The sequence below is a fragment of the Panthera uncia genome (assembly GCF_023721935.1).
Source record: "Panthera uncia isolate 11264 chromosome D3 unlocalized genomic scaffold, Puncia_PCG_1.0 HiC_scaffold_8, whole genome shotgun sequence".
Lineage (NCBI taxonomy): Eukaryota > Metazoa > Chordata > Mammalia > Carnivora > Felidae > Panthera > Panthera uncia.
The window spans coordinates 26,898,184-26,911,221 of record NW_026057586.1 but is presented as its reverse complement, the minus strand read 5'-3'; the positions used below and the strand labels follow the sequence as shown (position 1 = coordinate 26,911,221).

The 13,038-nt window shown below is 43.4% G+C and overlaps 1 protein-coding gene across 10 annotated transcripts in view; it reads right to left on the bottom strand.

The window, feature by feature from the left end:
* The window catches only part of PIAS2 (protein inhibitor of activated STAT 2), a 104,009-nt gene extending 94,297 nt beyond the window's left edge, over positions 1 to 9,712 (bottom strand). For 9 of the 10 annotated variants that reach the window (XM_049620126.1, XM_049620124.1, XM_049620125.1 and 6 more), the window contains exon 1: positions 5,670 to 5,871. Coding sequence is in view for 8 of the 10 variants with exons in the window: in XM_049620124.1 (XP_049476081.1) it covers positions 5,670 to 5,693 (24 nt within the window). In the remaining 2 variants the exon portion in view is untranslated. Of the gene's footprint in view, positions 1 to 5,669; positions 5,872 to 9,635 lie in introns of those variants that run through there. The other variant, XM_049620128.1, reaches the window with a different exon arrangement.
* Between the last annotated feature and the right edge of the window lie 3,326 nt (positions 9,713 to 13,038).

The window sequence follows — 13,038 nt, the reverse complement described above, 5'->3', positions numbered from 1 at the left end:
TGAAAAGATGCCCAACATCTTAGTCACCAGGGAAAAGCAAATCAAAATCACGAGAGCCCACTTTACACCCGTGTGGGTGAGGATATGGAGAAATCAGAACTCATAACTACTAGCAGGAATGTAAAATGACGTAGTGAAAGTTTGGCAGTTCCTCAAACACTTAAACTGAGTCACCACATGTACCCAATAAGGCCCCTCCTATATAACTACCCAAAATAACTGAAAATGTATGTCCATACAAAACTTATACACATGTTCATACTAGCCATGTTCATAGTAGCCAAAGAGTGGACATCACCCAAATGTACATAAATTCATGAACGAATCATGAACGAATAAACAAAATGTGGTATATTCCATACAATGGACTATTACTCACCCATAAAAAAGGAATGAAGCACTGATACATGCTACCACATGAATCTTGAAAAGGTTATGTTAAATGAAAGAAGCCAGACACAAAAAGCCATTTGTATGAATCTATTTCTATGAAATGTCTAAAACAGACAAATCCATAGAGACAGAAAGATTACCGGAATCTGAGGGCTGGGCAAAAGAAGGAACAGGAAGTGACTGCTAATGAGTATGGGGTTTCTTTTGGGGTGGTAAAAATGTTCTGGAATTATGGTGGTGATGCTTGCACAACTTTGTGAATAGACCAAAACTACTTTAAAAGGCTTAGTTTTAGGGGTGCCTGGGTGGCTCAGTCAGTTAAGCATCCAACTCTTGATTTCAGTTCAGGTCATGATCTCACAATTTGTGAGTTCAAGCTCCATGCCGGGCTCTGTGCTGACGGCCCCCTCCCCTTTCTCTCTCAAAAATAAACATTTTTTTTTTAAAGGCTGAACTTTACAGCATGTGAATTATATCTCAATATACATATTGTATAGGTATTGTACATGTACATTATATGTATATTGTATACATATAAAATATGTATATTGAGATATAATTCTCAATTTATCTCAGCCCCAAATTTCTCTCAAAAATAAACATTTTTTTAAAGGCTGAATTTTATAGTATGTCAATTATATCTCAATAAGAAAATTTAAAAATAAACTAGCTAAGATGCAATCCAGAAAAACAAAGGCAAAATGCTGAGAAAAGAGAAACATTTGGACAATATTATACTTAGAAAAGTGCCAGCTTTATCAGAAAAGCTATTCATGTTTACTAGAGGGAGGGGACGGACCTAAGGACCAAACCAATGCAAAAATATCTACTATAGCTAAGACTATCTTGGCTTACTATTAAAAATTATCTATTTAAGTTAAATATTGAGGTTTGAATTTGCTTTCATAGACAAGATCTCAAGTGAAGTCATCTTTGAAATTTTAGTTGTGTCCAATGATCGCTTTGAATCATACAGTAGATTCTGTTACATCTGTCATATATATTAGTCTATTTTCTTGCCCATTAGTTGCGGGGTATTATGGAAGATGAAGAACTCTAACCTCAAATCCCCAATTCACTTCTGATGCTCCCTCTACATCCCAAAAGCATCTGAAGCTACCAGAATGGCAAGTCTTCCTAGGTGTAAAGAACCAAACAAATCCTCAAGCTTTCTAGGTAGAAAATCGCTGTTCTAGAAGTACTTAAGACTCAACATAAACGATCTTCTGCATCTGGTTTACCAGTATCTGTCAAGAAAGTTATGATCACTCACTTTCACTTGCCCAAATACACACCAAGACTTTGCACACACACTCACTCTCGTTCGGACACACACAGAGATAATAAACTCAATGCACAAAAAGGATGAGGATGAGGAATACAGGAAAAAGAGACTTAAAAAAAATTACTGCAATAGATCCCCCCTCCATCCCCACACTCGGGTGGTGAGAAGTAAGGAGAGTGGACTAATGAGGTTAAAGTAGCAGGAACCTTTTTTTTTAATGTTTATGTATTTGCTTACTTACTTATTTAGAGAGAGACTGTGTGCACTTGAGCAGGGGAGGGGGGAGAGAAAGAGGGAGACAGAATCCCAAGCAGGCTCTCTGCTGTCAGCATGAGCCCGATACGGGGCTCAAACCCACGATCCGTGAGATCATGACCTGAGCCAAAACCAAGAGTTGCACACTTAGAGAGCCACCCAGGTACCCCTAGCAGGAACCTTTTTAAGAAAGACTGCACCCGCAGCCCACAGTATACAATTACGCAACCCGAAGAGAAAGACAAGGATTACAAAAAAAGCCACTCTGGTTGAAAGAATGAGGGACTTCAGGACCCCCACTTTTCTGCCTCTGTGCTTAGCTCTGCTACAGACTATTGTGGAGGGAAAGGAAGGTGGCAATAAGAGAGGTCCAGGCCATCAGATCTTATGAGCTTGTCCCAGGTTTTTTCATAACTAGCTAACTAGTAAATTCACAAACTTCTACCAACATAAATGCTATAAACGGGCAACCAGTGGATTGAATAATTTCTTTTCTAGCACCTTGAAAGTTTCAAATACATGACACATTACAATCATCCTTGACTACTCAGCCCACAATTTCCATACTGAGAACTTGCTCTTTCCTTTCCCCCAATCCATCAAGATAATCTCATGAGTCAGGTCTGCGTAATAGGACTCTAACCTTCTGGCCATAGATGATTAGAACACAGGTGGATGCTCACCTAAGCTCAGCCAGTCAGACCCTCTCTCTCAGAAGAACTAGAAGAAAGGTGTGCTGGTATTCTATTAAAATGAAAGCAGCAAAGCACAGGACTGCCATATTCTGCTATGACCGGACAAGAACTCTAGTATTGGCTTACACAGCAGTCTCAAAAACTAAGATCCTCTGGCAGCCTCTTAAGGTTCCACAGACGTTGCCTCATCAAATATCCCACATCCCACCCTAAGCTTACAAAGCAAAAGCACAGGAGTCACTAAAGAACAGTGAGGATGACCTTTCCCAGCATTCCTGACCTCCAGTACAGGAGAGGGCAGCAGAGCCAGAGTGACCTGCTCTGGTTATACATGCCCCTAGGGAGTAGCCCTGAATGATGATGGCTAAAGATAATGGAAATCCCTTCAGCAGCAGAATTAGCAGCCAAATATGTGACATCCAGGTCGGCTATTTTTTCTACTGCCAAGTTAACCAACAAACTAATGCTGGCTATTTTTCCTGGTCCTTTAATTTACTTGACTATCTCTCTGATCCTCAGAATATATTCTGAAGCAGAGACCATTTAGAATGCCCTACATGTTTCTTCCCCTTTTCCTTTCTATTAGATTTTCAGTCAGCTGTCCTATTTCCCCTCCAGTATTATATGTCACACAAGAAGGGCATTGGCTATTTATCATTCAGTTTAGCTCACAGATTGCAGGATGATGGCTAGCAGCACCAGGTGGACCTGCAGGAAACTGCACACAAGATAGACTCTAAAGCCACACATCTGAGGTTAAAAACCTCAGGTCTTCCAGCTCAAGCTGTGTCAGGTTATTCAATCTGTCTCAAGTTCTTCTGACAATTTCTTCTAACAATTCTGTTACAACTGTCCTGAGAATTAAACAAGTATATGAAGTGCTTAGACCACAGCCAGGCATGTAATAGCCACTATATGACAATGGATACCTGCCATTATCATTATCATCATCACTGTTTGAAATGGGGGGGGGGGGGGGGCAGGGCACAGAGAGGGACAGTGCACCTTTAAATGTTGAGGGTGCTGCTGAGCAACTAAGGCAAAGACTGGGATTGATAACTCTTCCAGCTGTTATCTGCACACCTTCCCCTCCTCTGAAAACTCTCCCCAGTCAGTCTCTGTTGGGCACCTGATGTGAACTGTGCAAGAGGGGCCATCTTCCATCAAGTGCAGGGAGAAGCAAAGACAGCTGGTTTACAGAAAGAGATGATGCAGCTGACCCACAAAACAAATTGTGGAGGAGAAGATGAGGGAGGGGGAAGAAGGAGAGGGCCAAAGGGGAAAAGGAGGTAGGGGAAGAGAAAAGGAAGAAGGGAAAGGTAGACCCAAAGAGAAAAAAAGCTTGCTTGGTGGCCAACCACTTTGCAGTTCCACTTAGAACCTCAGCACTGACTGCCCTTTGTGCCCTCTACCGGCAAATAAATCCTCCTCTTTTTATTAAGATTGACCAACAACATTGATAAAAGTCTAACACAAGTCTTGGAAAGATTTTCATCAACAAAAACCTTAGAAGAGGATAAGTTGTATGCATATACTACTATGCAAAAATTAAGAGGATACTGCAGGTTAAAAAAAAAAAAATAGCCTCAATTTCAGTTTTCTCAACCAATCCTAAACCTAACGTATTAATTTACATAGCTGAGGCTCAGGCCTGGCTGTTTCAAAAGCTCCACAGGTGTTAAAAGCTCCACAGCTGGGGCTCTGGACACAAAAACCCTTACACTTACAAATACGAACACCCCTTAACCTACTGTTAAGGTTCTCTGCATAAACTAACATGGGGCATAAAATGCATTAATGCACTTTTCACTAGGAATTAAGCAATTCTTTTTGAAACAAAAGACGGGAAAATGGCAGGTATTTTGCAAACTATAACACACTCTCCCTTTAGATCGGAATCACCAATCCGTTCTTTTGCTGATGTCCATTGTATCAGCCAGGTAAGCAGCCAACATCTTTCCCCGACTCCATCTCTCGTCGAAAAAACAATAAACATACAAAACTGAATCTTTTATCGGATTCCTCTTCCTTTCTATTCCAAAAAAGTAACCCTGATATCCTACCTCTGTGACGCAAAAAGATTGCAGTTAATTTCAAGTTCACATTCATCTCTACTTTGACTTTTTTTTTTAAAATCAGGGTTTTCGTCCTTAAGTAATCCATTTACGTCGCCAATAATTCAGGGATCCGTAAAACATAAATTCTGTTCGTTTACCACAGTTTTGTTTCAGTTGAGGACTCTGAAGGTTAGCAGCCCGGAGAAAGCTATCTTTTCCGTTCCATCCCCAGCACACCCATTTTCAAACCTCTACTATACAAAGATATCAACAATAAAGTTGTGACCTTGTTTTAAGGCTACGAAGAAAAAATGTTTTCCCTCAAGAGCAAAACGAGTTCACAAACCTCCTGACAACACGGCCTTTGCGGGTGTTCTACCACCGCACTAAGAAAATATTCAAGGTTTAAGGTCGATTATTAAAGGCAATGCTCCCCCAAAGACCACGCTTCTCTCCAAGAGGAAGCACTGGTAGGTGGAAGGGGCCTTTCTCGTGACAGATCTCACTAAACAGTAGCATCAGCCACAAGAGAGGATTCCTAAACGCAACTTCACGTTTCAGAAAACAGTCTCCCACCAAGTGAGTAACGTGGAGACTTCTGAATCGCCACGCACACGTACACCCCGTAAAGGTGGAAAAGCAAATCCCGCTTCCCACCTCAGCCCTCAAACGAGGCAGGAGGGTCCCCAACGAGCCCCTCCCGACGGCGGCCCCCGCCCCGCGCCAGGTGTGCGGACCCCCGGCCGGACCCACCGACCGCTGGCCGGGGCCCAGGGTCCGCCGCCCCCGCGCGGCCCGGGCGTCCTCGGCCGCCTCGCTCCCCTCCCCTCCCCCGCCCGCGCCCGCTCGGACTCGGGCCGGGCTAGCGGCTCCGCCAACCGGTCCCCGCGAAACAAGGAGGTGGCGGCCGGCGACGCTGCGGCTTCCCCGCCTCCCCTCCCCTCCCCCGCGGCCTCCGCTCTCCACTCCCGCGCCCCCGCTTACCCTCAACTCCTCGAAATCCGCCATTTTACACCACCCGCGGGCGCCGCTGCCGCCACAGCACCCCCTCCCGCTGCCGCCAACGACGCCGCCGCCACCACGGCCGCCGCCGCCGCCTCCAGCACCATCCTGCACTGGGCGCCGCTGAAGACGCCGCGGCCGCTGCCGCCGCCGCCGCTGCCGCCGCCGGGCCTGTCACGTGACCGGCGCGGGAGCTCCGCCCCCGGGGCGCGCGGGCCCCGCCCTCCGGCGCCCCCCACCCCCACCCCCGGGCCCACCACCTTCCGCCCACGTCTTCCGCCCGGGCTCCCGTCGCGCGGCGTTCGCGGCGCGTCAGCTCCCGCCCTCTCCCGCGGCCTACCCGCCTCCCGCACGCCTTCCATCGCCCGGGCCTGCGGCCGTGCACCCCTCGGCCCCGCACGGCGCCTCCCTCCCCTGGAAGCGCGGTGGCGACTGAGCGTTACCGGCCGGCCCGCGGGAGCGCCTGGCCCGGGGGAGCGGCGGAGAGGAAGAAGAGGTGAACGGGACTCCTGACTCCTGGCGGCAACATTTCGGGAAAATTCTAACGGTGCCCTTCCACACGGTGGCTGTAGCTGGAGGAAGCAGCCGCAGATAAAACCATCCCCCATTGTAGTAGCGGAACAATCAAAATATGGGTGTCTGGTAAGCCATTGTTCCGATCTAATGGTGCAGGATGGGTGAGATCTCTTTGGATTGGTAATATCCTCAAAGTACTAACCTGGCTGATTCCTTCAGACTTTCAAGGGCGACTGAATGTCATGGACTGCCGAGTTGAGAGGGCCGGGCGGTGGGACTGGGGAGACGTGAAATAAGAGAGCGAAATAAGAGCGCTCAGAAGAACCCTGGTTGTTAAAAAGTCGAGGGGTCAGGGAAATCAGATAGCTAGGAAAGAATGAAATGCCAAGGGCAGAATAGATGGAAGGAAGCTTGATGGCAGCCCTGACGTGCTGATAAAGGATGAGAGAAGATGCTGAGTCAAGCTGTTGAGAAAACTCACCGGACCGAGTACAGGGTTCAAATTTCTTTGAAGAAGTGGATGAAACCCACCCACGACAGAATATTAAAACGCTTATTATAATTTGCAAGGCCCTGTTTAATCCGGTTCCTGCCTAGTGCTTCTTCCCATTCCTTCCTGTATGTTTAATGAATAAAAGAAAGAGTGAACAGTATCTAGAGTGGGTTCTAACGCTGGCTCTCCACCATGAACTTTAGGGTCTTAGCGTGGCGTATCCTCGATCTTCGCTGATTCTCCTTAGGCCTTGGTTTATACCTCAGTGGAGTTTAACATTGTTCAACAGGCGTTAAGTGAAGGCCACTGTGAACTGGGAGTTTTGAGGGAATAAGAAAGATGAATAGAATGTAATACAATCCTTCCATCAAGAAGCTTACAACACAGGGGCGCCCGGGTGGCTCAGTCGGTTAAGCGGCCGACTTCGGCTCAGGTCATGATCTCGCAGTCAGTGAGTTCAAGCCCCGCATCAGGCTCTGTGCTGACAGCTCGGAGCCTGGAGCCTGTTTCAGATTCTGTGTCTCCCTCTCTCTGACCCTCCCCCATTCATGCTCTGTCTCTCTCTGTCTCAAAAATAAATAAGTGTTAAAAAAAAAAAAAAAGCTTACAACACATAAGAGGGACCAACATACACACAAAATTAAGAGAAGCACGGCCTCACTGAGGCTTGTTTTGTAGTATTCATTGTAGGGTCAGGCAGGTTTGACTGCAAAGAATTCTAAGTGCTGCCCCAGACAGGCCTAATAATAACTAATGTCTTCCTTGCCACGTGATTACGTCAGAACTGAACCTGTAAATCCACTACTACAGGGCATTTTCAGGCTTTGCCAATGAGATCAAGAGTGGGCCCATTTATGCAGTGATGAGAAATGAGACTTTCTAGCTTGTGGAGTGCTCTAACTATTTTGCTACGATGAGGGGCCAGCCCAACTCATGGAGAAGAATCACCTTAAAAATATTCCAGAATTAACTTTGACCTCTGTACTTGTCAACTTGCATAAGCCAATACCCTTCCATTACTGTTTCAGATAGTTTTAGATGGGTTTGCTATTAGCATCTGAAATACGATGCTACTTTGTCTCCCTAGACCAGATTACTAACTTGGCATCTTTTCTAAACTATACTCTGAATACTCATTCCAATACTTGTTTTAAGGAAGGCCTGAGTGCTAAAGGGTAGAGAAGACGCCTGTCTCTTTACTGTCACAAACAGTTTAGCTCTGGTCTAAATTTGTGTATCCTACTCATGAGAAAGAAAGCCCTGCACTTACTTGAATCTAACTTCCTTATAATGTGACATGAAATGTCCTTGGAGCAGAGTTGGGAGGAGGAAAGTGTGGTAACCTTACCACCACTTGAGGCCACATACCAAAGTACCACTTCTGGCCACACACAGAACTATTACCCCAGGGGGGAATTACATTAAATGCAATTTTCTCCTTACTACCTTTTGTTCAAGATTTTATTTTTTTGGTAATCTCTGCACCCAATGTGGGGCTCAAACTTGCCACCCTGAGGTCAAAAGTCACACACATCACCAACTGAGCCAGCCAGGCGCCCCCCCCTCATATTTTCAATGATAGAATGTGTCAACAGTTTATATGAATTGAGGTTCAAGGCAATTACCTGACTGATCCACCCCCTTAATCTAGCTCAAATTTTAAAACCTCAGTATTGTAATTAAAGTGGCCTAAGGTTACATGAAGTCAAAAGTCTCAGGAGTGGCTTTTTCACTTATTAGCTGTGTAACTTTAGCAAAGTCACAACCTCATTTTCTAATCTATAAAACAGGAATGATTATTCCTGAACTCAGGATGGTGAAGGAGTAAATGAGTTAAGATACATGACTTTATGAACTTACGAAGCAATAGATGATAATTTTTTTATATCTAAACAGCTGATAAACACATACCAAAATAAAATTATTAAGAGACTCTCATATACCCATGTAATATATACCAGTGTCTTTAGAAAAGACTTAACGAGGCTGGACCATGCAGTGAAGTTTTTAATTCAGTTCCAAGCACCTGTCTTGTTAATCCTTTTCCTTCCTATCTCTAAACCCATCAACCCTCCCTGATCTCAACATCTCTCTTTTCCACTGATTTCTTCCTCCGTATAATCATGATTTTCAAGCCTCCTATATTTCCAAGCCACTTTTCTTCCTTTGCCAAGCATACATCTGTTTTAATTACATTTCTTCACTCCTTAACACTTTTCTGATAGTGTTTGATCTTGACCGTTATTGAAACTAATATGAAAGAAACTGAACAATGAATTTATCTTTTAACTTCATATCCCCAACTTTTTATTCTGAAATTTTTATTTTATTTTTTAATGTTTTATTTTTGAGAGAGAGACAGAGCGTGAGCTGGGGAGGGGCAGAGAGAGAGAGAGGGAGACACAGAATCCGAAGCAGGCTCCAGGCTCTGAGCTGTCAGCACAGAGCCCAATGCGGGGCTCGAACTCATTTACTGCAAGATCATGACCTGAGCCCAAGTGGGAAACTTCACCAACTGAGCCACCCAGGCACCCCGCAAATTTTTAAACACCAGGAAAAGTTGAAAGCATAATACAATGAACACCTGTATATATCCCAACTAGATTCAATAATTATTAATATTTGAACAATAATTTTTTACTAAGGCATAATTTACATATAATGAAATCCTCATATTTTAAGTAAATTCTTCAATTAGTTTTGAAAAATGCTTGTCAAGATACAGAACATTTCCATCAGCCCCGAAAGTTCCAAGTGACTTCTTGCCCCTTCCCAGTCAAAGCTCCCACAAGAAGCAACCAATGATCTGATTTCTAATACTATAGAGAGAACTAAAAAATGAAGCAACATTCTCTACTTATTTTTAAGTGCTATAATAATTTTGATGCCAAAACTAGACAAAAATTAGTTTTTCCATCTAACTTATAAACAGCTCTTACCTTTGTAATGCAAGGATGGTTTCACACAGCATATATAATAAACAACTTGGTCATTTGATCCAACTCATCACCTGAAAACCAACATAAAAATCTGGGTTTAGAAAAGCAGAACCACATGCCCAATACTGTATAAGGAATTATCCAGCCAAAATGTTAGAAGGAATTATTCCAGGCAGTGAAACCAAACATTTGTCCTGAAGGCATTTAATGATCCAAAAGTAAAATCTATAAAGTAACTATGACTTTTGCAGGATTGCTGAGCAAGAGAGAAGTAAGTCTAAATGTAGTACCACAGAAGATGGAAAGTCTAATAAACACCCCACATATTTAATACAAGACCCTATAGGGTAAAGATGAACCAGGAGTCAATCAGCACTTCCACAGATTGCAATCAGGTTTAACAGTAATAAAATCTCAAGTTCTGTATATTGAATAAACAGGGCCTAGAGTGGCAAGCTATAGGCACTGGGCAGAAACAAACTGAAGTTCTCTCCAGAGGAAGATATCATCACCCCAAACCTCAAATTACCCGACACAGATAATTTTCCAAATAACATGACCAACATGTAGTCAGAAGACTGAAATAAAAAGCATGCTTGCACTAAAAAATAAAAGGTTTAAAAAAAATAACCTAGCAGAAACTTTATTCCAGAATTGAGAGGTTTAAGAACTCAATGCATAGGTTTAGTAGTATATTACACACAGTTTAGGAGAAAATAACCAGAACATATGTCAGAAGGAAGTACAGAGAAAACAAAAGAAAAAAAAATGGAAAATGCCTAGGAAAATATTGACATCTCATGGAGACATGAGATGATGTTGAAAAGGTCCAAAAGATGTTTAATTGGAGTCCTCAAAGAACAAGAAAGTCAGAATGAGGCAGAAGTAATATGTGAGGAGAGCGAAAACCTGAGACTTTCCAGACTGATGAAAAACACTAGGTGAAAGGGTAACAAAACCCTTTCCCATGCTGCATGAGAACTCGACCTTCAGTTAACTTTCCAACTTTGTTCACTGGAAACTGATAGAGTGTTATGATTTAAAAAATGGCCTCTGGAGGCACCTGGATGGCTCAATTCATTAAGTGTCCCACTCTTTTTTTTTTTAAGTTTATTTATTTATTCTGAGAGACAGAAGCAGTGTGAGCAGGGGAGCAGCAGAGAGAGGGAGAGAGAGAAGCCAAAGCAGTCTCCTTGCTGCCAGTGCAGAGCCCAACTCAGAGCTCAAACCCACAGAACCTTGAGATCATGACCTGAGCCAAAACCAAGAGTCAGAGGCTTAACCGACTGAGCCACCCAGGCACCCCCAAGCGTCCCACTTTGATTTTGGCTCAGGTCATGATCTCAGTTTGTGAGCTCGAGCGCAGTATTGTGCTCGGCACTGACAGCAAGGGGCCTGCTTGGGATTCTCTCCCTCCCTCTCTCTCTGACCCTCCCCCGCCCCCTACTCTCATGTGCTCTCTCTCAAAATAAACATTTAAAAAATTAAAAACGACTGCTGCCCAGTAAACTGCCTGTAGATCAGGAGGAACTGACTATAAATGAACTGAATACCTTATAGGGAGGCCATACTTGGGATTTCCCAAGGGAGTTTAATTCACCAATAAAATATAGCAGTTTTAAATTGTGTGCAACTGATGGCATGACTTCCATGTATCATATAGAACCACAGTGAGAAATAGAATAAATCCACAAGTATAGTGAAGCATTTTACCATACCTACCTTAGTAATTAATACAAAAAGGCAAAGAAAAAAATCATTAAAGATCTAGATTTTTGTTAGAACATGATTAACAAACTCGACCAAGTGACTTTAATGTGCAGAAAATGTGTTATTTCAAGCACTTAAGGAACATCTGCAAAAATTAAACATACTGACCATGAAGCAAGTCTCAACAATTTAAAAAATTGTAATAAACCACACATAAAATTTACCATCTTAAACCATTTTAAGTGTACGGCTTACTGCCATTAAGAATAGTCATACTGTTGTGGTGCCTGAGTGGCTCAGTTGGTTAAGCATCCAATTTCAGCTTAGGTCATGATCTCACCGTTTGTGAGTTCGATCTCCGCGTCAGGTTCTGTGCTGACAGCTCAGAGCCTGGAGCCTGTTGCAGAATCTGTGTGTCTCCCTCTCCCTGCCCTTCCCCCCCACTCGCAGTGTCTCTCTCAAAAATAAACATTAAAATAAAATTTTTTAATAAAAAAATAAAGACTAGCCGCTGTTGCGTAACCATCGCCACCATCCATCTGCAGAACTCTTTATCTTTCCAAACCAAAACTCATCTAAAAATAACTCCCCATTTTCCTCTGCCCCTGGCCCCTGGCCACCACCATACTGCTTTCCCCATGAATTTGGCTGCTCCTGGTACCTCATGTAAGTGGAATTATAGGGCCTTTGTGTCTGTGACTGGCTTATTTTCCTCAGCGTAATGTCTTCAGAGTTCAATGATGTTGTAGCATAGGACAGAATTCCTTTTTAAAGCTGAATAATATTCCATTGTATGGATATACAATATTTTGTTTATATGTCAACACAGGTTGTGTCTTAGTCTGGGCTACCGAAACAAAATCTCACACACCGGGTAGCTTGAACAACAACTTCCCCCCACACATACACAGTTCTGGAGGCTGGGAAGTTCAAGATCAAGGTGCCAGCAGATTTGGTGTCTGATGAGGGCCTGCTTCCAAGTTTACAGATAGCTGCCTTCTTGCTATATTCTTACACAGTAGAAAGAGCTGTGGTCTCTTCATCTTCTCATAAGGGCATTAATCCCATCTTAGAGCTTTCACTCTCGTGACCTCAGCTAAACCCAGTTACCTCCTAAAGGCCCCATCTCCAACTACCATCAAATTGGGAATTAGGGCTTTAACGCAGATGGGTTTGGGGTTGGGGGGGGGTGGGGGGGGGTGGGGGACGCAGACATTCCGTTCATAGAAAGTTGCTTCCACCTTTTGGCTATTGTGAATAATGCTGCTATGAACATGGGTATAGAAATATCTCTTTGAGACCCTGCTTTCAGTTCTTTTCAGGATATACCCAGAAGTGGAATTGCTGAGTCATATGGTAATTCTGTTTTTACATTTTGAGGAACTGCCATCCCGTTTTCAACAGTGGCTGCACCATTTTACATTTTCACCAGCAGTGCACAAGGGTTCAAATGTTCCACATCGACATCAACACTTGTTATTTTCTGTTTTTTTTTTTTTAATGTAGCCATCTTAATAGGAGCAAACTGATATCTTATGGTTTTGATTTGCATTTCCCTAATGATTACTAATGTAAGTACTTTTTCATGTGCTTATGGGCCACATGTATATCTTCTTTGAAGAAATGTCTACTCAAAACCTTTACCAATTTTTAAAATCAGGTTGTTTGGGTTTTTTTGTTGTTGATTTTCACT